General features: G+C 37.4%; 1 protein-coding gene across 1 annotated transcript; it reads left to right on the forward strand.

Moving 5' to 3' along the window:
* RGS21 (regulator of G protein signaling 21) lies at positions 1-26026 on the forward strand. The gene is made up of 4 exons (XM_040262883.1): positions 1-11; positions 4506-4582; positions 8246-8412; positions 25823-26026. The coding sequence occupies exons 1-4, from the start codon at positions 1-3 to the stop codon at positions 26024-26026; spliced, it is 459 nt and encodes a 152-aa protein (XP_040118817.1).

The following is a 26026-nucleotide window of genomic DNA, read 5'->3' on the forward strand; positions in this document are numbered from 1 at the left end:
ATGCCGGTGAAGTGAGTTGCTGTTTAAAGTTCTTTTTATCTCAGAGATGTACAAATGAAAACACTTGAGTCTCCATGAGTCTCGATGTTGCATTTCTTTCATTTATTATAAATATGTTAATTGTTGTCTTCCCTCCTGATTTATACTTTTCTCCTTTCTCAACTGATTTTTCCTTCCTTTCTAAAATCTGTCCACAGTGCATGTGTTTACAGTTAATTCTTTATATTTACTAAGATAAGGCAAGGTTACAAAGTGGAGAAAACCCACTCTATGTGAGGCTCTCCCAAATTATTCGATGCTCAGGTTAAAGACCTAAGATATACACAATCCTAGCAAAAATTATTCGCTGTTGCAACATGGACTGAGAAACTTGAACACAGATATATCTGTTGGTAAGGCAGCAGCTGTCACTTCCTGAAGCACCCGGCTCCTTGTGTGAATCTCCTGCTTGCTAATTGAGTGTAGAGAGCTCAGTTGCTGGAGCCCACATTTTTTTTTAATGGAATACAACAGGTTCTAACGGGCACCATTAGCAAGATAACTGGTAGCTTTCACACAGTTCCCATCTGGCCTGACTCTACTCTGGACACGTAATATGAGGACTGCTGGCCTTGATGGCACTCACATAAGGAAAGAAATCAGCCCAAACCCCATGAAATGCTAAGTGTGATTCTGGTTCCAGATACATAAGTGAAATCTTCATGGCAAGTCATACACACACACAAGTTACCCTGACCATGCATCACAATTTTACAGGAAATATATGCACACACACAAAGGAGACGAGCTGGACAAAAGCTGTGTAAAGTTGCAACTAAAACACAAATAAAAGAGAAAAAAAGAAAACAAGAGAGACAGGAAGGAAAGAGGGAGGGAGAGAAATGTACAATGTCCATTTATTTACGGTACCACATGTCAAGTAAGTTCAACCCAGTCCGTATGTTCTGAAGCCAGCCACCCTCTTTATCCCTCAATTTTAATTCAATAGATTTTTCTTAACATTGGTATAGTTACATTTCTAAAAGTTTAAAAACTATATGTCAGTCACATCTAAAATAAGAAAGGTCCTATTTTGGTTTGACAGCATACAAACTAAAGAATCTCTGTCTTCTGAAAAACTTTCTATTGAGTAGAAATTAAAATTTAACTATGTAGAGGAAATATTTGCTGTGACAGGTAATAAATCCTATTATAGGAAAAGCACTCTAAAATTTATTTGACACATTATATATGTTCCAAAATGTGAACAAAATATACAAGTATATGTATATTGACTCATCTATGCCAAGAAGAATTGTGAAAAGAGTTTGTGTATTTGAAACACAAAAATAAACCTGTGTTTGAACTCTAACTGCCCATTAATATATATGTGATATTACACCAGTTATTAACATCCCTTCTTCTTACTCATCGGTAAGTGAAGTGAAGTGAAGTCACTCAGTCATGCCCGACTCTTTGCAACCCCATGGACAGTAGCCTGCACCAAGCTCCTCCATTCATGGGATTTTCTAGGCAAGAGTTCTGGAGTAGGTTGCCATTTCCTTCTCCAGGGAATCTTCCCGACCCAGGCCTCCCACATTGTAGACAGAGGCTTTATCATCTGAGCCACCAGGGAAGTCCCTCATTGGTAACATGGGATTAAAACAGACTGTCATTTTTAATATTAAATAAGGTAAAGTATGTGACATGTTTAGCACAATATGATATAGACTGTAAACATTTGGTACATTGTTATGCATTTTTGTGCTATTATAAAAATTGTCTTTCAGTTTATTCACATATAGCAATAAATTACTCTTCCACAGAATTACATATAATCAACCCCCAATTTTTTATTTGGACAGCAAATTAACATTGTTTCTTAAAATAATGAATCTGAAAAGCATTGCCTTACAACCAACCCTTCCATTCTATCAGGTTTGATACTGAAACTTTAAGTCAAATTTGAACTCTTAGAAAAGAGTGAGCTGAGGGCATTCCAGGCACAATCACACACAGCAGCGGGTATTTATTCAGAGAGCTGAAGGACAACTTTTTTCCTTTATAACATCCTAGTATCTATAATTCTATTATCACTAATATTCTATACCTATAGAATATCTATAATATCTTAGTATAATCTAATTCAAAGCATAAGGAATTTTCTTTTGTTCTTAGTTCTACACCAGCTCAAAGACTTTGCTTGCTTTTTCCTGTTTTTACTGTTTCCCTACCTTTATGATGATAATAAGAATAGCTACCATTCATTTGAATAATTCCATTCTAAAAAGACTCTTTTACATTCCAACCAGCACTTCACTGAATATTCCTTTTGCTTTCAGCTTAAGCAAACTCTGGCTCTCCCTAAAGGACATGGTTTGCTTTGATGCTTTCAAAATGGATGTTGTCCATTCCCTATAGTTTCACTCATTTGTTGCTGCCCAGTGATGCTTTTACATCACTTCTCCTCTTTCCTCACCCAAAACACACTTTGAAGCTAATAAAATTCAGCTACACCTTCTCATCACTGTCATCTACTAGCATCTTAAAAGTCATTGCACTTCTTCTGCTGAAGGCTTTAATGCCTGCCACTGTTTGGGGCTTGGCCATTCAGTCATTGTTTGTTTATACGTCCAAGAAATATTTCTCAAACCAGGCACACTGCTCTCTGTGCTGGACAATAATATTTTTTTTCCTGTCATTGTACAACTTACAAACAAATGGGGGAGTACATATTCATCCCTGAATGATTCTGCCTAGAGTCTACTTCTCAGGGTTTTCTTTGATGGCTGTTCCTTATTTAAAATGAACGTACTTTGCAGCCAGACTGGAGATCAAATCTCCTCTCTGCCCTCTTCATTAACACACATTCCACAGGCACTAAGGAGAAATTTGAGTACCACGCTAAGCACCAAATTTCAATCTACAAATACAGACAACATTTTAAACACATGCATTTTAAGTTATCATACGAGAATTTTAACACCAGGGAAGCCTGGCGTGCTGCAGTCCATGCGGTCGCAAAAAGTCGGACACAACTGAGAGAATGAACTGAACTGATAGAATTCCTAAAATTTAATAGAAGAACTAATGTTGGACTCATATGAGATATAACATGATCATTTTAGAGTACTAGTTTTTATAGTACACACAAGCTCTTCTACGTAAAATTAGATCTTATATAGGGTCCCATTCTCCATTTACGGAAGATGATAACTGAAAATGCCCATTTGAATGAAAGAACACCATTTCAAAATAGCTTCATGGGAAACCTTGTGTCCCCAAGATTTAGTAGATCAAGGGAGAAAGGAAAATCAGTTGCCTGTCATTGAGGAAACAGTAAAAGAAATGGCAGATAGGAAATCCAAGTACTGGGAGATATCAGCATGTGTTCCCTGTCACCCAGCCTCCCTGTGTGGCCTCTGAGTACAGACATTACCATCTGAAAATATAAGTACAACAGCAGGAGAGAGAAGAGCAATGCAAACTGGGGCAAACCACACAAAGTAATAGAATGTAAAAGCATAGGGACTGCATGACCCTAGCATATTTAAGATTAGTCACCTTGATATGCAAATATAAATTTTATAAGAATGACTGGATGTGAGACTATCAATCTTTTTAATAGAAACCTTCAATTAGATCATTGCTTTCCATAGCTAATAAGTAATTTGCACATCACAGCTACATCATCCAAGATTTTTCTTCTGGGTAGCAGCTGTTTTCTATGGATGGGGGCTTATTTCATTAGGAGCTTTGCTTATTAAGGGGAATAATGCATGATATATTTACATCTCAGAAAGTTTATATCAGAAACTTGATTTATTATTTCTACATCACATCCCCCAAAGTATACCTTCTTCAGAAGACTTAAGTCAATAAGTTTTTTGACTGCTTTGGAAAAGATATTACTCTGTCCTGACAGATACCTAGATTTAAATAAATCAACCCAGATGGAAGCATACCTTTAAAGAGAAATGAAGACTGTCTCAAAATGGGGTAAAGACTCCTTGAAATACTATAAATAAACATTTTCAAGCTCATTCCACATTAAAAATCTTTAAACTGTAAAGAAACTTAAGATGCATAATTATGAAATGGACAATTTTGTATACTGTGAAAACTTAGAAAATAGTTCATTCATCACTATTGCTCTCATGATAACTCTTCAGGAACAGTCTAGTGTAACCCACATAAATTAACAATTAATATAGTTGAGATCAAATTCACTAGGCTCCACAGAGCAATGAGCAATCTCTCTTGTACTTTCATTAGAAATCAAGAATTTGCAAGTATGATCAATACTGTTGGTTAGAAGAGTAAATAATTTGCTGGTGTCAAATCACATTCCCCTTTCTTTGCTATTGCTGTCCACTGTGGAAGATATTATATAATCCTTGTTGACCTTTTGTAGCTTAATTAGTGATGCAAAGCTCATTTAAATGATCTAATTCAACAATACGCATAACTCAGATATTACTAAAGATCACAGAAGAAAAAGATCACAATGCTATTGTCAAGGGTAGATGTTGTTTCCACAGGTCACCAACTACAGAAACAATGGCATGGTCTGAAAATATGGACACACTTTTAACCAATCAAGGTAAGATCCAAATGATATCAGGCCTAAAAATGCAAGGATTAAAATTAAATCAATAAATTCTGAAAGTTGTAGACAGGTTATAAACAATGAGTTTGATCAATATGTGAAGTATAAGATTCCCCAAAGTCTTACAAAACTTATACAGGCCCAAAGTTTAAATGGAATTAGGTTGAGTCTAAATGAAGACAAGATTATAGAAATTACAGACATTAAAAGAACAAGAAAATTCCAAATAGAAAGGAAGTAATAAAGTTGTCTTAGTCTCATTATCATTTGATGTATATCAAATACTGAATTGCATAGCTATCCCCTTCTACAGGGAATCTTCCCAACCCAGGGATCAAACCCAGGTCTCCCACATTGCTGGTAGATTCTTTACCATCTGAGCCACCACAGAAGCCCAAGAATACTGGAGTGGGTAACCTATCCCTTCTCCAGGGGATCTTCCCAAAGCAGGAGTATAATCAGGGTCTCCTGCATTGTAGGCAGATTCTTTACCAGCTGAGCTACCAGGGAAGCCAGTCTCATTATCATTTGATATATATCATGACTATTATTGTTGCAAATTAAAACATACAAACTATTGAAAAGTTGAAATTTTAAACCAATACAGAATTGTAAAGTAAAAATCAAAAATAAATAAATAAATTAAAAAAAAAAAAAAAAAAAAAGAAAAGTTGAAATTTTAAATAAATCATTTGCTTCTTCAGGCTAAAATAAAGTATGTATTCCAACTGAGTTATTCTTACTTTAGAGAATACAAAACCATATTTGAATATATATAAATATGTACATTGTGGATATATACTCGTAATTAAAATCATGGCTTAATAAAGTAAATTTGGTCAATTATAAATAAAACATCCCAGAATTTAATACAAAACAGTCATATACAAAGATATCTAGAATTCTGCTTTTGCTGTACATAAACCTGCTTTACAGCATTTCTGTCACATACAGGATAGAAATGATGCTACAAGAGACATACACAGAAAATATTTAAATGTAGTGCTTGTTCTAATCAAATGACATTTCCACTTTAAATTTATAAAGCAAATATCAGAATATTAGAAATGCTTGAAACATGATAAATCTGAATATGTTCTTCATGGCTGTTTTTTTTTTTTCCATAAAAACAGTTTGATTTAGATGAAATTACACTGTCATTTTATGAGTCTTAAATAACTAATTCCTAAAGTATAGATGGAAGATCCTGGTGGGCTACAGTCCATGGGGCTGCAGAGTCTGACATGACCAAGCACACACGCACACATACGTTGTGCTTCCCAGATGACACAGTAGTAAGGAATCTGTCTGCCAATGCAGGAGACACAAGAGTCTCAGGTTCAATCCCTGATTAGGGAAGATCCCCTGGAGTAAGAAATGACAAATTCTGTGGACAGAGGAGCCTGGAAGGCTACAGTCCATGGGGTCACAAAGAGTCGGACACTACACACACACACAAAGCACAGACGTAAAATAACCTGTCAAAACCCTAGAATCCAACTAACAACATATATTAAAGCTATATGGAATTTCATTTCTGTAAGTTTCAAGCGCATGTTTCTTTTTTCCTTAAATACATGACAAGCGGGACAGGTCAGGTCTGCTAACACCGTGGGGAAGGTGTCTCTGCAGTGCGGGATTGGCCGCGGCAGTAGTTCAGACGGAGGCATGAAGGTTAAAGATGAAGGCAGACGCACCCCCCTGCAGATCTCCTGGGATTTTGTACCTCATGCCCACAGAAAGTACAAAAGTCATAGATTCACCTGCAAAGCTGCTTGGATTTTGCTTTTCTAAAACCAGAAAAATATCTCCCATGCTTTTCAATGCTTTAAACAGATGACCCACCATATTACCTACTTGTCTTGTGACTTGATGATATGCCTTGCACATACTGAGCAGAGATATTAGTGTGGTTTCTGCTACCTGCTCCTGACATATTCCACTCCTCAGCCCCCATCACACCTACCCATAACTATTCCCTCACACAGAGGGACCCTCAGATAATATATGGTTGTGACTGTGGTTATTTTATTCTAAAGTCACTTGACGACCTGAGAACTTTCAAATTGTATGTATATAATAGATGAATGATTCAATGATAGTCTCTGCAAGGAAGAGATAACTAGCCCCAGTGTACCTGTTTATTCTGTTTCTGTGTGTCCAAACAGCAACGGGAGGAGAAAAGGAGGAGTGACTGTTAGCTCAATGTTGCTCTTCATGAATATGGCAGGAAGGGAGAGAATAATAATATTTTTAGATCTCTAACTTCCCATCTCACTGGGATGTATTTAGATAACCCATATTGCAAAATACTTTCATATCCCTTAATGACACATATATAAAATAGTGCCAGACATGCTTCTACAATATTCTTTCAGTATTATTAAAGTATATACTTTATTATATAAAATAGATTTTTTTAGTATAAATTCTATTTAGACCTCTCAAATTCATCACTGTTTCTATCAAATTCATGGAAAAATTTAATTGTGTTACTAAGAGGATTTTTATAACCCAAATTTGTGTCACAGAAGCTTCTCTAATGTATTTTCTAAATACAAGACATGTGCAATTGAATTTTATAGTGCTCACATATTAACAACATTCACACTCTGCAATATTTATACTGAGAATTTTAATTGGTATCTGATAATCTTTTGCAATGACCTGTTATTTCAACTCTACTTCGAATCATTTTAAAAAATTGTTATGTTTAGTTGTAATCCAGGGCTTCTAGATAATCACCCTGTTCCATGAAGACCTTTTCTGTTGTCTGTACTAACCTTCACTTTCCTTCTAACCTGCAGCAACCAACAAACAACTAACTTAGGCCCCTTTCCATACATGTTTCTCTGATACTTACTTTTTTGCTAGTCAATTTCTCCCTACTTTGCAACCTGAAGAGTCAGCCCTCTAGCACATAGTGAGGGAGCAGTGGCTTTGAGCCAGGCTGAGGAACCCCCTCGGCAGGTGTAGGAGAAAACCACCAATGTATTGGAAGGCAAATCCTCTGAAGGACAAACGTGCCAATGAGTGTTTCTTCCTCCAAGACACACAGTCTCACTACGAACAGACGATGCCATAGGAAGGTACCAACTGAAACTGACACAAACTGAAAGGACTGCTTAGTTCAGGCAACTGCAGGAATTTGATAATAATCTTTCTAACCTGGTACCTCAGTAGAGGCCCACTCTTAACCATCCTTGGCTGTAAAAGATTTAGAAACATTGCCTTCTCAAAGGAGTTCTAGGTATACCAAAGAAGATTCTGGGGCACATTTTATATGAGGAAAGTAGAGAAAAGAGTCTAAACAGGTGGTCAGAAACTTAAATATTTATGAACAGGAAAATAAATGTTTAAATGTGGCTGAAAATAAGACCATGAGAAGAGCTGGTACGGGAATCCTAGCATTTCTGGTTGTTATTCAATTTTTTTATGTGCTAATATTAGAAAAATAGATTGAATATTTTACATCGATGACTACTGATCCAAAATCAAGCTTTCTAAAGTTAAAAACTAAAACGTATAAATGCTATATTTAGAGGGATGGTAAATATTTGCCACTGAATCCTCAAATGCTTTCACTAAACAATGTATACAGTTGGTCACATGACTGCACTATGTGATGCACAAAAGTTTTCCTCATGTATTTTATAGCTGGTCTAGATGCTTTTCGAACATTCCTAAAATCAGAGTTTAGTGAAGAAAATGTTGAGTTCTGGCTTGCCTGTGAAGACTTTAAGAAAACAGAAAGTGCAGAAAAAATTGCTTCCAAAGCCAGGATGATTTATTCTGAATTCATTGAAGCCGATGCCCCCAAAGAGGTGAGTGAAATATTCCACAACAGTGAATATTTATCCACTTATCCACTGACACATCTGCTCCCAATTGAAAGACACTAAGTCCACCTCAAGGGAAATTAAATTGTCACCATGTCTTCAAACAGAAGATGTCCGTAAATTTGAACAGAAGTTCCTTATGGTGATCCTCTGGCACTGATTCACTAAATAGTTTCTAGCACTCTCTATGTGCTTCAGTGTTTCTATTTTCTGAGCACAACAAGCAGGCTCTTAAGAAACAGTCTAATGTCCCAAATTAAACAGCTCTACAGAAATCCTACTTAAGCATGCTTCTGGATTTCAAATTCGTTTTCATTTTTCCTTTTGTAAGCACAGGGGTCAATTTGGAATCGAACTCTTGAATACAATTTTTAAAATAAAAAAAGATACGTACGTGAAGATAAAACCTACTAACCAACAGTACAAACTCGTAATATTTAATGTTCTGGAGACCCACATCACTGCAAATAATAATGCCTTACCTTCTCAAAGAGGGGGCTGCCTGACTTTATTTCCTTGATGGCTGTTGGGCTGCACCCTGCAGGCTTGCAGAGACATCCATGGTTCAGTGAACGGGGGAGCTTACACGTCTGAAGTAGGGGGAGCTTACACGTCTGAAGTAGGGTCCTGGAGCCACACCCCATAGTTTGGGGTGGACGGTGGAAGGAACATGGAGGCAGATTTCGCTGCGGGGGTTGGGGAGGAATGGGAAGGTTACTAGTTAACGGGGAAGTGACTGGCATCGGGTTGGCTCTTGGGTTACCAGGGAAACCAGCAGAGGGTCAGGGCCCTCTGAGCACCTTCTTGGGGCAGAGGTCTTCCCGTATTAAACTATCAAAGGGAGTCATTCTGTCCTAAAGATTAAAGCAGTCATTAACTGGGCCTGAGGGGCAAACATACAGATGTTTACTGACTAAGGTCCATCCTGTGAGCGGGCTGTAGGGAACCAGGAACTGCTCCAGGAGCAGGGAGTGGACAGGGAGTGAGCAGCCTTCCTGCGTGGTCAGATCACCGTGGTGAAAATGAGCCACAGCTATGCAGGTGGCCTGGTCCTACAACAGTAAAAATGAGCCACGGGTGCGTCTCAAGTGGTCAGATTCCACCTGTGCTGCATTAAGATCAGGGAACTAGAAAAGGCCTTACAGGAAAACCTGCAAGGACTTTGAGAAGAGCCCCTCAAAAATGTTTTCTGTGTATACCATCTCGTTTATAATTGATTTAATTTCCAGAACCAAATAATGATCATCTCTGCTGCATCCCCTTAATGTTTAACTTTAAAGTTTAAACTATTTACAATTTAAAACTGCTGTAATCCCTCACTGATTATAACATCTAAGCAGAGAGCTTTAATGCCTAAGCAGCAAACGGGAATCTATCTTAAGCCACTAGCACCAAACGTAAACCACCTACATCATCTCTCCCTACAGAGCTGAAATATTGATACCCTCCCAAGTGACAGCTACTATATGTTCTAATCCAAAGTTAAAATTCATGGTATGAGAAGTTATTGTACTAATGAGGACAGAGGACAGCAAAGATGAAATGCAAACATTTTTTAAAATCTATGGCATAAAGTTGCTGTATCAATAGTTCAAGTTTTAGATGGACATTAATTACCGAAGCATATGTTGGTATAGTAAAATTTTGCTGACATATGAACCACTGAAGCTTAGAGTAGAATTCAAAGGGGGAAAGAAAAAGTAACTTAACTCCTGTGGAGCTATTTCAACATTCATTTCCCAGTCACTATCTAAGAATCAATAAATGAGTCCAGAAAAATTTAAATGTAGTGTATAAGATTTGTCAAGTTGATTAATGTGTCATTCCCTAAAAGTCTTTGAAATCAACTCTAAAGGTAATCTATTTATTGTGATATTGGTTTGAAAGCCAGATTTATTTTTCTTCATGAATCTGTCTGCTTAATGATTAAGTTTTTCAAATATTATATATGAAAAATATTACATTAATACTAAAGAAATGTAACCTTTTAATTACAGCTGAACTCAAAGTTATATAATAAATTATCAATTTGGATTGAATAGTTTTATTTTCCTAATCTTTCCTGCCAAAATAAATTAATATGGTAATAATTTAAAAGAATAGTACAGTTACTGTTTTAGAATACAAAGCTTTCAAACATTTTATAATTTGTCCATCTAGTTAATTTTATAGCTGTTTTACAAATCATGGATTATATTGTCTCAAACTGTCTAAAAATATTATTATTGGATATGACAAAATTCTCATTGAAGATGAAGTGTATATATACAATTGAAACTGCCATTATCTTTCCTATTATTTGCCATTAATTATTTCCAATTCAAATTAACTAAAGGGCATTTGTCTCTTACATACCAATTTCAGTCTTCAGCATCAATTATATATTATATAATACAAGTATTAGTATGAGTCATTAAATGGAAATTTTTTAAGAGTCTGTTCCCACAATGAAGAATCTGTTCCCACAATGAAGTCACACAGTAGAAGGGGAGATTGACATGTGATAAAACCAGTCAAATACACAATAGGCAACTAATAAGTTGAATCATTTGAAGCTTGTTATTAGCCGTGTGCGGAAGAGCAATGAAGTCTATCCAGAGATTTATAGGATGGATTTGTAGGGTGGTTCACGTATGAAAACTATGTCATATTTATCAAGAGAGCAAATGAAGAAAGTATTTCAGACTGAGGGCACAGTGTACAGCGTAGATATGCACAACTCCCTAGAGTTTTCCAGAAATCACAAGCATTTTGATATCACTAATGAGAAGCAGTGGGATAAGGCTGGACAGGCAGTGATAAAGATAAAAAGAGGGTGGGAAGTAACCTATATTTATCTAGTAGGCAGACTTCACAAGACAATGTGATATATCTGATGTGGAGGTTGGAAAATACCATTTTCATAAGTAGAAAATTAATGAGAGAATGAGATTCATTTGAAAGCATTCTTCATTTTTCAATATTCAATTACAGTTGTAAAACTGTCTTGCATAAAGAAATCAAAATTATAACCAATTTCCTTGGTAGAAAACCCTAAAATAGAGAACAATGACAAGGTCACATCATCCAGATGTCTATTAAGTCCCACTTACTTTCTTTTCAACTTTTCATGTCTTTATTTCTTCATCTGTAAAATTGCTAGCATGACAATAATTTTTAATTGATGCAATTAGACAATTTACCATCAGACTATTTACTAACAATCCCTCTCTATAAATGGATGTTACTAATGGTTCTTCGTTTCCTATTCTAATAGGCAAAACTGCACAGAAAACTGAACTTTCAGGTCTCTATGAGAGATGATAACTGCAAGAAACTTTATGCCTTCTCCCGTAGAGTTTTACCATCTTTCTGGTTTTCTACAATAATTATGTGATGTAGTAGAAAATCTAAAGTTTAGAGATACAGACTCAAATCTTGTAATATTGTGTTGACCTATTTCATCCCTCTAAGCCTCAGTTTCCTCATCTAAAAACGTAGCTGTGAAAAAGGACACAGCAATCATATAGGATAGATGAAAATGGTGAATGAGACTGCATATCTAGGGTTTGCATCAGGCAGAACAGTCTTTAAGAAATTTTAATTCCTTTTTTCTTTACACAAGTCACTATAAGTGCTACTGACTCTACCCCAAAACATTAACTAACTTCTAAGACCATCTGAGAACAAGCCACTTTGAATGACTTGATAAATGTATACATGAAAGTGAAAGTGTTAGTCACTCAGTTGTATCCGACTCTTTGCAACCCCAGGAACTATAGCCTGCCAGGCTTCTCTGTCCATGGAATTCTCCAGGCAAGAATACTGGAGTGGGTAACCATTCCCTTCTCCAGGGGATCTTCCTGACCCAGGGACTGAACCTGGGTCTCCTACACTAAAGGCAGATTCTTTATTGTATGAGCCACCAAGTAAGCCCCTAAATGTGTATATTTACGTATGTGTATATATAATGTATATATACACAAATGTAATATATATATGTATATATATATATGACGGAGAAGGCAATGGCACCCCACTCCAGTACTCTTGCCTGGCAAATCCCATGGACAGAGGAGCCTGGTGGGCTGCAGTCCATGGGGTCGCTGGGAGTCGGACACGACTGAGCGACTTCACTTTCACTTTTCGCTTTCATGCATTGGAGAAGGCAATGGCAACCCACTCCAGTGTTCTTGCCTGGAGAATCCCAGGGATGGGGGAGCCTGGTGGGCTGCCGTCTGTGGGATCACACAGAGTCAGACATGACTGAAGAGACTTAGCAGCAGCAGCAGCAGCATATATATATGAACACAAATTAGAAAAACATGTTAGCAAATCACAAGTTTCAGGTAGAAATATCTACTAATTGAATGGATCATACCTAGATACTTTCAGAAGATATTGCAAGGGGAAATAAAAGTGTGAATCAGATATTTCTGACTAAGTAGTCTGAAAATGAGAAAATTATTAGATAAGCAATATATATTTTAAAGTGTCCTTACTCCGCACACAGTAAGAACTCGAACATGGCAAGGGAAAAAAATTCTTAACCTTATATTTATTCTTCCTTTAATTTGGACCATTAATTTCATAATATTTTAAAAATTTCAAACAATATTATTTGGTTTCAGAAGAATGTAAATCTTAAAAAAAATTAAAATAGTATGAGCCATCTGGGAAACCCAAGATACTGACATATTTTAAAAATTTATGTTTTATTTCTGTCATTTATGAATTATGTTTGTATCATCTCTTATATTAATAACAAAATTAGTCAGGATGGAAAATATGTGATTAAAGAGAAAACTTTGTATGTTGATCATTATTCTGTGAGATTGGAAAATGTTCCAAATCATACCACACTGTAATGTTTAAAAATTATATAAATTCAAATTCAAATTATGACCAATCTGGGAGCAAATACACTGGCAGTGTTTTAAGTAAAAAAAAAAAGTACAAATTAATTCTTAAATGTATTTATTAACTATGAAGACATCATAACCCCAAAAGAGAAGAAACTATCATCATAAAGGAAAAGAATCTTAATGCGTTATGCAGGACACTTTTAAAATATCTGTCTGGATGTTTTGCTTTTAATTTTTACTGTAGCACAGTGTTATTTGGTGACTCTTATTTCATATCAATAAATTCTTATTCTGTGCCTACAATTAACCACCATAAGACGAATTTCTTCCATGGAAGGGAAGTTGGGTCTAAGTAAGAGAACAGGTAATAAACACAGAAGTACAATGCAATGTGTTGTGTAAATGAGGTAGCTTGATAAGGAAATGCAAGAAAATAGCATAAATTGAAACTATGGTTTGACTCAAAAGAAACAGTCAGTCTAGTTGGGTTAAAAAATTAGATTTCTAGAACCAGGAAAAAGCAGCAAAGCAACAAATGATTAAGTGGAAAATTTTTTTAAACAGATGAAATTGTTTACATTATATCTTTTTTTAGGATTTTCATTTTTCTTTCCTGTTTCTTTTGGTGGGGGGCACATAATGCAGCATGCAGGATCTTAGTTCCCTGACCAGCTATCAAATCTGTGCCCTGTGCACTGGGCATGTAGAGCCTTAACCACTGGACCACCAGGGAAATTCTTTGTTGTTCAGTTGCTCAGTCGTGTCCCAGTTTTTGCAACCCAATGGACTGCAGCATGTCAGGCTTCCCTGTCCTTCATTATCTCCTGGAGTTGGCTAAAACTCATGTCCATTGAGTCGGTGATGCCATCCAACCATCTCATTCTCTGTCATTCCCTTCTCCTCCTGCCTTCAATCTTTCCCACCATCAGGGACTTTTCCAATGAGTCAGCTCTTTGCAATTGGTGGCCCAAGGATTGGAACTTCAGCTTCAGTCCTTCCAATGAATATTCAGGGTTGATGTCTTTCAGGATTGACTAGTCTAATCTCCTTGCTGTCTAAGGGACTCTCAGGAGTTTTCTCTAACACCACAGCTCGAAAGCATCAATTCTTTGGTGCTCAGTCTTCTTTATGGTCCAACTTTCACGTCCGTACATGACTACTGGAAAAACCATAGTTTTGACTAGATGGACCTTTGTCAGCAAAGTGATGTCTCTGCTTTTTAATATGCTGTCTAGGTTTATTATAGTTTTTCTTCCAAGGAGCAAGCATCTTAATTTTATGGCTGCAGTCACCATCTGCAGTGATTTTAGAGCCCAAGAAAATAAAGTCTGTCATTGTTTCCAGTTTCTCTCCATCTATTTGCCATGAAGTGATGGGATCGGATGCCATGATCTTCATTTTTGGAATGTTGAGTTTAAGCCAGCTTTTCCACTCTCCTCTTTCACTCTCATCAAGAGGCTCTTCAGTTCCTCTTCGCTTTCTGCTCTAAGGGTGGGATCATCTGCATATCTGAGGTTATTGATAGTTCTCCCAGCAATCTTTCTTCCAGCCTGTGCTTCATCCAGCCTGGCATTCCGCATGATGGACTCTGCACATAAGTTAAATAAGCAGGGTGACAGTATAAAGCCTTGATGTGCTCCTTTCCCAATTTTGAACCAGTGCATTGTTCCATGTCTGGTTCTAAAGGGACATTGTTATAAAGGTTCTCAATGATCAGGGAAGTCCTTGTATTATATCTAAAAGATGACAATGATTGAATAGTACTAAGGCAGGATATGAGAAAAGGCCTTTATTTCATGATTTTATTTCTTTGTTTATTTTTGGCTGTGCTGGGTCTGCACTTCTGTATAGGCTTTTCTCTGGGTTTGCCGTGATGGGGCCTACTCTCTAGTTGTGGCGTGTGGGCTGCTCACTGTGGCGGCTTCTCTTGCTGCAGAGCACAGGCTGGATGTCATGTGGATTTCAGTACTTGTTGTGCAGGGACTTAGTTTCTCTGAGGCACGAAGAATCTCCCCAGATCATGGATCAAACCTGTCTCCTGCATTGGCCGGAGGATTATTTACCTCTGAGCCCCCAGGGAAACCATGTCTTTATTTTAAATAAGGTTAATTTTGAGAATTCCTTGGTGGTCCAGTGGTTAGGACTCTGCACTCTCACTGCCGAGGCCTTGGGGTTGGAGCTCTGATCAAGGAACTAAAATCCCACAAGCCACACGGTACACCTCCCCACAAAAATAAGATTAGTTTTATAATCCTGAGGGAAAAGATAGACCTCTGAATTCTTGGCAGAGAGAACCCCATGGCACTATAGGCATTTCTTGATATTCTCAAAATGCCAGTTCTGTATCCTCCATTTTATATTCCTATTTTCTCAAAATGGTAAAGAATCTGCCTGCAATGTGGGAAACCTGGGTAAATCCCTGGGTTGGGAAGATCTCCTGGAGAAGGGAAAGGCAACCCACTCTAGTATTCTTGCCTGGCGAATCCCATGGACAGAGGAGCCTGGTGAGTTACAGTCCATGGGGTCACAAAGAGCTGGGCACAACTGAGCAACTAACACTTTTCTCTTCGCATTTTTAAGTGTTACTTCCCCAATGAGCTGATGCGATTTTGAGTCTTGCTCCTGACCCACAAGTTGCTGCTTGTCAACAGTGCCCCCAAACTGTAGAATCACTGCCAGATATAATATTTGCTTATTTATTAATTTCCTAAGTTTTTGTACACTAATCAATAGTTAGCAGTCTGTTACATACCAAGCACCATGCTGATGCAGCTATGAAAAAAGACAGAGTCTCTGAATAAATAAAACTAACCATCTTGGTGGGAAGACTCTAGTTTTTTTAAAAAAATTAGAATAAACTTTCATGGATGTTGTGATAGGGAAATACAGGTGATGTGGTCACTGTAACTGGAAAAATCCAAGTCTAAGGGATCAGGAAATGTGTCTCAAAGGAAGTAATTAGTGAGCTTTGATCAGAGATGTGAATGCAGAAGGAAATAAGACAAAACGGAAGGCTGGAAGGATGATAGGAGAGGAAACGGAAGAAGGGCACCAGCTGGTGCCTAGAAGGCTGGCCCAGTAGAGGAAGAAGCCTAGTTCTGGGTGCCTCCAAGCATAAGTGGAGCCAAGAGCATCTTCTGAATCCTAGTGATTTCTGTACTCTGTCTTAGGCACTACAATCATCCACTTTGTACAGGTGAAAAATGAACTGAGGCTTAAAGAGAAAAATGATGAGTCCTGCAGTCATTAAGATACACAGATCATGAGGAGGGAGGTCTTCTGCCCCTGCTTTTACATTTCAATTTCCTTCCTCTAGGTCTACTACTGATTTTAAATGTTCCTGACACAGCCTGGGAACCTCGATGTGTACACTAAAGGTGAAAGCAGAAAACTATCTCGTCACATAGAGTCTATCTTCCTTTCTGTCAGAAGCTGTATTTCTCTTCTCATATGCTCTCTATTTTGTATAACTTCTTAAACTGTAAAGCAAAAAAAAAAAAAAGTGGCAGGAATCTCATTTAATAGCCTGCAGTATCATTTTGGCCCTCTGAACAAACGACTACTGCCTTTCAACTCGAAAACAAAACGCTCTGAATTTGCACACATCCCTGCGCCACTTAATCTTGGATTAGTGTTGGGGTTCGTCCAGGAAACCTGTCCATCTTATTCTCTGTCGCCTGCTCCAGATAGCACTTGCTGCTTACATCTATTTTCAGCAATCCGTATCCGTCAAGCTTTTATACATTGATTGCATATGTTTAGTTTTTTTTTTTTCATTTCTCTTGTCCATTTTAAGGGGTCAGTGCTGCCTCCCAACTCATGTCATTTATTTCTGTCTTTAAAACCAACTGCGACAAAGGATACACTCCTGTGCAGAATGGATTCCCTCTCAATGTTATAAACTTGGCTATTCTCAACTTTCATAGTAACCCTTGAGAATATACCTCAGGATATTCATGTGCCTTTAATGATGCCAAAAACGAAGTAATACTAGAGGTGTTAGTGGTGATTAAACAGAATTATGTAGCCAAAAACATGATTATAGGCAACTTTAATTTGAACAGTAATTTTTAAGCGCTGCTGTGAATGAGGTTAAGGAGGCTGCCTGCCCCATTTGAGTAAGGCGCTTTCCATATGCATGCACACACTCTTTGCATAATGACCATCTCCTGCTACACTATACATTCTAAATGAGGGAAAGGCAATCTCATTTGAATGTGAGACCTTGACTGAAAACTTTTCATTCAAATTATGTAAAAATATATAAAGCACGGTCTAGGGTCACGGGAAAGCCAAAAGGTAGTTTCAAAGGCATTCTTCCTGCTAAAATAATTTGTTGGAAGCCAAAAGAAGTTAAAACTGCTGTCATAGCAAAGAGGAATTGGATTGCATAACTTGCAGTTATCAAAATCACCTGAGCATTAAAATATCCCTAGCTCATTATAATAAAATCACTTTTTAAACAACAATGCAAACCAGAGGCGCTCATTTTAATGCAATGGATTGCTGTTAATGTCAGCTGTGTCAAGGCCTTTTCAAAAATGACAGCATTTAAAAGTCGCTAAACAGTTGCGATGACATCTCAGCTGTCATTCTGTGAGAATCACAAGCCTATGTCTTGTTTTCTGAGATTGGCAGTGCAGCAGTCTCAGAGAGCTAAGCTAATTCGTGACCTTTGGAGAAATAAGCAAATTAAATATCTTTCTCAGCATCCTTGAAACTTGAGTGTATCCATAGAAACAAAATGCAAGTGACTATTCCCATGAGTAAATAATATAGATATAACTCTCTTCATTTCATCAATCGATATGCCATTCAGCCCCTGCTCTGGACCTAATAATCTGAGCTGCTCAGTTGAGTCTAAGCTTCCCCCAAGGCCCAAGCAGCTCAGGACAGCCTCAGGTCCACACAGTTGGAAGGCCTGCATTTCTAGAGGGTTACCTCCTGTCAGGGTGCCTGCTTTCAATTTACTCCAATCTCATTATCTCCTCTGCGCTTTCTTTTTGAGATAGAAATTGATACAATAACTTCGGCAAAAATCAAACTTGAGATGAGTGCACAATTGGAGGTGCAGTTGGCAGACATGAACCTCAAAGTGATCACCTTCAAGGAATGTATGTATCAAAATATATGCTAGGCTGAATATTTTCACTTTTGTCTTGATACTAAAATTTCAGGGGACTCAAGAAGAAAAGACAGGGCGCTGTGGGCAGACTACACTCAAACTTTATTCAGACCGACTCCTTGGGACCATTTAATGACACGTATGCATCACTTCAGTTGGCTTCCTGTACTTAATTTCTTCCTCTCTTACTGACAATTCTTTGCCAATTTCTTTTACTGTTCCTACCTATAGCCCAGCACATATTATCTTGAGGGGAGGTGGTTGTCATCTATTTTCAGCCTGCATTTACTCCCCAGGGGATTTCTTCCAGTCTCTGGCTCTAAAAGGGCATCTCAAACTTCACTCCAAATCTGAGTCCTTATTTTCTCCTCAAACTTTTCTTCTGAGTCTCTCTGTCTCAGTGAAGGGCAACTCCATTCTTTTTGCTCTGGCTGAATAACTGATACTCATCCTGGGTTCTTCTCTTCAGCGCCATATCCAGTCCTTTGACACTTTGTCATCTCATTCTTCAGAATATTTCTAAAATCCAGTCATTCCAAAAAATGTTGTTGCTTATCCCAGTTCATATATATTCAGTTGCAGGCTTCATCTATTCTACATTCTAAGTACCTCTGAAATCTATACATTTCCCTCCATTCTCTGTGAAATGACGCAGCCTAATCCTCCATGACTAACCACCTGAATTTCTGGTATGACTCACTAATTTTTCTGCCCTTTACCCACAACTAGTTATTATATCACATAGCAGCCAGTAATATGTTTTTTCAGGCACATGTGTTTACATTAGTACCTTACTTAAAATTCTTCTTGTTGCTTTCAAGTTAATTAAAATTATTTAAGAAGACCTATAGAAGTCTATGTGATATGGACCTGCATGACTTTTCAGGCTGTTGCCCCTTTCCCTCTGAAAACCTACTGGGCTTTTTCCAGTTTTCCCTCCATGGCCAGGTGCCTTCCATAATCTTCTATACTCATAATATCTTGATGATCAGTTTACAACCTTATTTCTTTCAGAAAGACTTTTTTTTTTAAGAAGGTAGCTTCTTCCCTTTGGATTATTTTCTCAAAATCTATCTTCTTGATTGACTCTCAACTTAATTATTTTTATATGGTCAGATCTTAGCACAACTCCTAAGTACCCATTCAATGAAATAAGTTAAATGAATAAATTATAGAAATTTACTATAAAACAACCACTTTTTCCAATGAGGTCTTTTTTTATTAAAGAAAAATAAGGACAATAATACTATCCATCTTATAGGTATGTGTGTGTGACATACAGTAGCCATATAAAGACTTAGCACAACAGTAGTAATATTTGATGAATATTATTATTTACAGTTAAAGTTATCCTCTTTAAATATCCTTAGGATTATTTTAGAATGTGTCATTGCTTAAATATTTTGAAACAGGAGATGATAAAGTCGCCAAGGAAAATAATCCATGGAGAGAAGACCGGGCACAGAACTGAGATGATACATGACTCCTCTGCTCGTATGTTGAGGGACAGGTAGAGAAAAAAGAATCAGGCAAAGAAATAGGGAAAGATAGAAGACAGGTTAATTCCATGCCACAAACTACTGAATTCCCTTTGTAGTGACTAACTTTCTCCTCTGATTATCAGACTGAATACTTAACATTAACAGAAGCCACTGTGTCCAAACCTGTTTAAGCAAGAAATCAAATTTCTTAGGATTTTTAAGTCAAAATAATGTATGATGATAAGGAAAGTATAGTGACACTCTTTCTGTAATCAAGGAAGGGTTCTTGGAGGATACTCAACTTCAGCTAAATCATAAAGGGTGGAGGATAATCTGTACAGAATAAAGTTGTGGAGGAGAGAGGGATTTTAGATGGTAAAGCAGCATAAACAAGAGCTTTAGAAAGAAAATTAACTCAGAACAGAAAGTAGATGAACTTCTGTTCATCTCTGGATGTCACCAAAGATAAGTAGGAGGTAATTTCATAACAACATTTGAAGTCCAGGTATGAGGAAGCTCAAATGCAAGGGTAAGTCATTTAAATTTTATATTATAGAAACTAATGTTTGTCGACTGAACATTCATACAATGAAAGTGATATTTTGGTGAAATTGGCATAGTAATGCTGTCCACTGTGTGTACAAAGGAAGGGATCAACTAAGAGAAAAATTCCATTGTTCAAGATATTATGTGATACAAGATTAAACTGGAGAGACAGGAGTGGATTTAGAAAAGAGAGAGGAACCAGAGATCAAATTGCTAACATCCATTGGGACATAGAAAAAACAACAGAGTTCCAGAAAAACATCTACTTCTGCTTTATTGAAAATGCCAAAGCCTTGGACTGTGTGGCTCACAACAAACTGTGGAAAATTCTTAAAGAGATGGGAATACCAGACCACCTTACCTGCCTCTTGAGAAATTTGTACACAGATCAAGAAGCAACAGTTAGAAACGGACATGGAACAACAGACTGGTTCCAAATCAGGAAAGGAGTACATCAAGGCTGTATATTGTCACCCTGCTTATTTAACTTAGATGCAGAGTACATCATGTGAAATGCTGGGCTTGATGAAGCAGAAGCTGGAATCAAAATTCCTGGGAGAAATATCAATAACTTCAGATATGCAGATGACACCAACCTTATGGCAAAAAGCAAAGAAGAACTAAAGAGCCCCTTGATGAAACTAAAAGAGGAGAGTGAAAAAGTTGGCTTAAAACTCAGCATTCAAAAAACTGAGATCATGGCATCCAGTCCCATCACTTCACGGCAAACAGATGGGGAAACAATGGAAACAGTGACAGACTTTATTTTCTTGGGCTCCAAAATCACTGCAGATGGTAACTGCAACCATGAAATTAAAAGATGCTTGCTCCTTGGAAGAAAAGCTATGACCAACCTAGACAGCATATTAAAAAGCAGAGACATTACTTTGCCAGCAAAGGTCTGTCTAGTCAAAGCTATGTTTTTTCCAGTAGTCATGTATGGATGTGAGAGTTGGACTATAAAGAAAGCTAAGCACCAAAGAATTGACACTTTTGAATTGTGGTGTTGGAGAAGACTCTTGAGAGTCCCTTGGACTGCAAGGAGATCCAACCAGTCAATCCTAAAGGAAATCAACCCTAAATATTGATTGGAAGGAGTGATGCTGAAGCTGAAGCTCCAATACTTTGGCCACATGATATGAAGAACTGACTCATTTGAAAAGATCCTGATGCTGGGAAAGATTGAAGGCAGGAGAAGAAGGGGATGACAGAGGATGAGATGGTTAGATGGCATCACCGACTCGATGGACATGAGTTTGAGCGAGCTCTGGGAGTTGGTGAAGGACAGGGAAGCCTGGAGTGCTGCAGTCTATGGGGTCACAAAGAGTCAGACACGACTGAGGACTGAACTGAAGGAGTGAGAAATAAAAAGAACATTGTGAAATTACAAAAGAAAAGGTGAATAAGGAAAGTTCTATATATAGATAGAGAAAGAGAGAGATCAGAGGGAAAAAAGATTTGTCAGAGATGATTCTCAAGTTTCCAGCTTGAACAACTTGGAGAAAAATAATGACATTTATAAAAACATGTGGGTGTGATATTTTGTCACTGACATTAAAATGAATTGCCAAGACACATCTTCCTAAGTCTACTGATTATCTCCTGGGAACAGTGTCTCTGCTCATCACTTAGATATCTATAGCTGATGTTGGCAGCTTATTGGTAGGAAAACAGGCAAATCAGAAAAGTCAGAAGTACAAACTTAGTATATTTGAACAAATAATATTAATTATCAGTAATATACTGAAATGAATAGTTCTGCTTAAAATGCTACCATGATTTTTAACAAATGTAGAAGCTTTTTTCACTTTATTTACACAACACACATGTATTAAATCCTTACACTGTGCAAGGCATAGTGAGGGATAGGCAAAATGTAAATATAATGTAAGTAACACAAAGTCCCTTCACAGGTCAGAAAAGGTAAACCTCACAAGGTAGATGTTATTTGAATGTAACTTTAAGGACATAAGAGCTTCCCTGGTAGCTCGGATGATAGAGTCTTCTTCCAATGCAGGAAACACAGGTTTCATCCCTCAGTTGGGAAGATCCCCTGGAGAAGAGAATGGCTACCCACTCCACTATTCTTGCCTGGAGAATTCCATGGACAGAGGTGACAGTCCACAGGGGTTACAAAGAGTCGGACACAACAGAGCGACTCACTTTAAAGACATAAAAGACTGTGAAAGACTTAGATGAGGAGTGGGTTTCAGCTAGCCTGGGATGGTCAGGGAAAATATTCATTGGTAACAATGTACATGAATTTGAGCAAACTCTGGGAGATAGTAGAAGACAGAGAAGCCTGGCATACTGCAGTCCAGGGAGTTGCAAAGATTCAGATACTACTTAGCAATTGAACAACAGCAACAAAATATAAGAAATTTGAGGGTAAGATTCTACCTTGGTGGTGACCCAGGGCACACAGAGAGGAGAGAAAGTATATAGGTTTGGACCATATTGTATTGGGCATGAATGCCAAGCTCAGGGCTTTGGGCATTTTAAAGAGGGAATAAGGAGCTATTGCAGATGTTCCGTTCTGAATAAAATAATAAGGCAGCACTCTGCACACACTGTCCCTGCTATCAGTGAAAATTCACCCAATGAATGAATGCCTAAAGGAGTTTTCTTGGTATATTTACCATTATGGGGGATATAAAGTTAAACAAATTGCAGATGACACCATTGAAGAATTAACAGCGCATTTAAAGAGGAAATGGGCAATCCATATTCTCATACCCTAGCAACACAAAATAGGATATGAAAAAGATCCCACTATATGTTGAGAAACCCCTACAGAATCTTGATAACACCCACTATTCTTTATTCCCACTACGGGAATCAGGAACTATACCAGATTCATGGCATGATATCATGTCATCTCTCTGTTCAAAAACCCTTCTGTATCTTCCCACTGCTTTTAGTAGAAAGTCCTTTACCACAGCAGATAAATCCTACAAGACTTGACCTGTACCTCCTCTCCCAATCTCCGCACAGGAACTTTATCACCCCCTGCACCCCCACCACACAAACACAGAGGCTCTTCAGAACATCACCAATTCGTTCTTGCCTTTGGGACTCTGAATTTTTTTTTTTTTTTTGGCCAGAAACCTTCTTCCTCAGATTCTTAGAGAACTGGTTCCTTCTCATTCTTCAAGTGTAAATCTAAGATAACACTGTAGAGAAAATATATAGTACTTTCTCCAAATATAGAAAGCATCCAGCACATAACAGACTCATAAATATTTGTGTAATCAATGATTATACGGATTATCTCACTTTAATTCTTATAACAACTCAATCAAGAATGACTGGGCTTAAAGATGAAAAATAGCTTGGTCACTCAGGTCACCAAGGTCATAAGCATCAGAGTACAGATTGGAAAACTATCCTATAATCTTACCACTACTCCACACCATCTTTCTGTGTAAAGAAGCAGAAACTGATTATAGATTTTGAAGCCTTGGAGGACTTTGCAGAATTTCATCTGGAACTTTGATGCAGGACCTGAGAGGATGATCAAAGAAATAAAAACAAGATGTAATCTGAATCCCCAAGTAACTGAAATCCTTAAGAAAGAAAATATCAGTGAGCAAATAGTGGCCTTTGATGATTCTTTTCAAAATATTTTTTCTTTTTTCTTTTTACTAGAATAATAATACTGAAATAATACTTATCTCATTTAGCCCTTAAAAGACTTCAAGATGTTATTATTATCCTTTTTTAACATTATGGAAATAGAAAGTTGAAGGAAACTGTAAAACTTGCTTTACTCATGTGAACAGCAAGTAAGTAGCTAAGAAATTTGATTGACGGTCTGTCTGCCTATCTTTTAACTTCAACTCAATGAACATAAATTATCATTTATAGTTTTTCACCAGATCCCCAATTTTTAGCCTTTTACAGTCTCCCTCATTTTGCCAAGAGACATAATTCTATGCAACAAATAATTTTGACTGCCTATTATAGCAGCAGCAGCACCTGCCTTTGGTGAGCTTTGAGTTTTAAGATTCACATCTCTTTGATAATTCACAAATATTTTCAGTTTAAGTGAAAAAACTTGGATGTGAAATTTTCTGCTTCTCAGAAAGTATCCTGGAAATGGGTAGAACTGGACAAGAATTTCCATGAGGTTTGGGGCATTTGTGTATTTGCAGGTGTGTTGTGTTGCAATGTGGGGAGATTGGAACTCTCCTGCACTGCTGTGAAAGGGTAAAATGGTGTAGTCACTTTGGAAAACGATTTTTTTCTCTAACAGTTAAGTAAGAGTTACCAGATGACCCAGGATTTCCATTTCTAGGTATATATCTAAGAAAAACATGTCTGCACAAAAACTTGTACACAAATGCTTATAGCAGAGTTATTTATAATAGCTAAAAAGTAGAAAGTACGCAAGTGTCCATCAATGGATTAATGAACGGATATACAAAATCTGGATATCCATGCAATAGACTATTAATTGACTATAAAAGGAATGACGGACTGATTCATGCTAAAGCTAGGATGAGCCTTGGAAACATTAGTGAAGCCAGTCTCAAGAGCCTACGTAATAAGTGATTCAGTTCATGTGAAAGTCTGGAATAGGGAAAGCTATAGAAACAAAAGTATTAATATAGATTAGTATAGAACTGGTGGAGAAGGAAATGGCAACCGACTCCAGTATTCTTGCCTGGAGAATCCCAGGGACAGAGGAGCCTGGTGGGCTGCCGTCTATGGAGTTGCACAGAGTCAGACACGACTGAAGCAACTTAGCATAACTTAGCATGTGTTGCAATATAATAGATTTCTATTGGACCTTGCTGAGAATGCTTACTTGTGGTAGTGCTAAGGGGCGAGAATGTACATACACACATCTGCACATGTGTATGTACGTTCCATAGGAGGCACGGTGTTCTGTGAACAGGGGTAGAGTGTTAGTTGGTCCATTTTGGCAAACAAAAAGAAACACAATTTAGGATGAAAAGCAACATTATGAGAAACAACACCAGGAGCTATGGAGAATGGGAATGTGCTGGTGAAGGCCAGTTTATTAAATTCTAATTACTGCTCTGCCTATAGAAGAACATTTCAGGTATTAAGGCCAAGTACTAGAAAGAAAGAAAAGATGGTAAGAAAAAGAATGTGAAATCATAAAAAATCTTATATGAATCTCCTTTGTAATTTTTTATAATCTCAAAATAAGGTTTGACCTCTGTTTGCTGTCAATGCCAACCCTCTCAACCTACGTAAAGTGATTAAACCAAGCATGTGTTCTGCATTTCAGAAAATGAACGTGTAACCTTTCTGTTGTTTTGCATAAGATTAACTTTAAAAACAATTCAAATCATATGTGGCTCTCCCATCTGTATAGACCATGCAGTCTTTATTAAACTAGTCTAATGAAATGCAATTTATTTCCACAGATTAACATTGACTTCAGTACCAGGGACCTCATCTCAAAGAATATTGCAGAACCAACTCTCAAATGTTTTGATGAAGCTCAGAAGTTAATCTATAGTCTGATGGCCAAGGATTCTTTTCCTCGATTTCTAAAGTCAGAGATTTATAAGAAACTGGTAAATAGCAAAGAGATTGGAAATCATAAAAAATGGCTCCCTTTCTTATAA

This window comes from Oryx dammah, unplaced genomic scaffold (genome assembly GCF_014754425.2).
Source record: "Oryx dammah isolate SB20612 unplaced genomic scaffold, SCBI_Odam_1.1 HiC_scaffold_21, whole genome shotgun sequence".
Classification (NCBI taxonomy): domain Eukaryota; kingdom Metazoa; phylum Chordata; class Mammalia; order Artiodactyla; family Bovidae; genus Oryx; species Oryx dammah.

Excerpts from the sequence above, each read along its gene's own strand:
- RGS21 (XM_040262883.1), top strand. Across the intron at positions 4,583-8,245 it reads CACACTTTTAACCAATCAAG|CTGGTCTAGATGCTTTTCGA; the intron begins GTAAGATCCAAA and ends TGTATTTTATAG. Across the intron at positions 8,413-25,822 it reads AAGCCGATGCCCCCAAAGAG|ATTAACATTGACTTCAGTAC; the intron begins GTGAGTGAAATA and ends TTATTTCCACAG.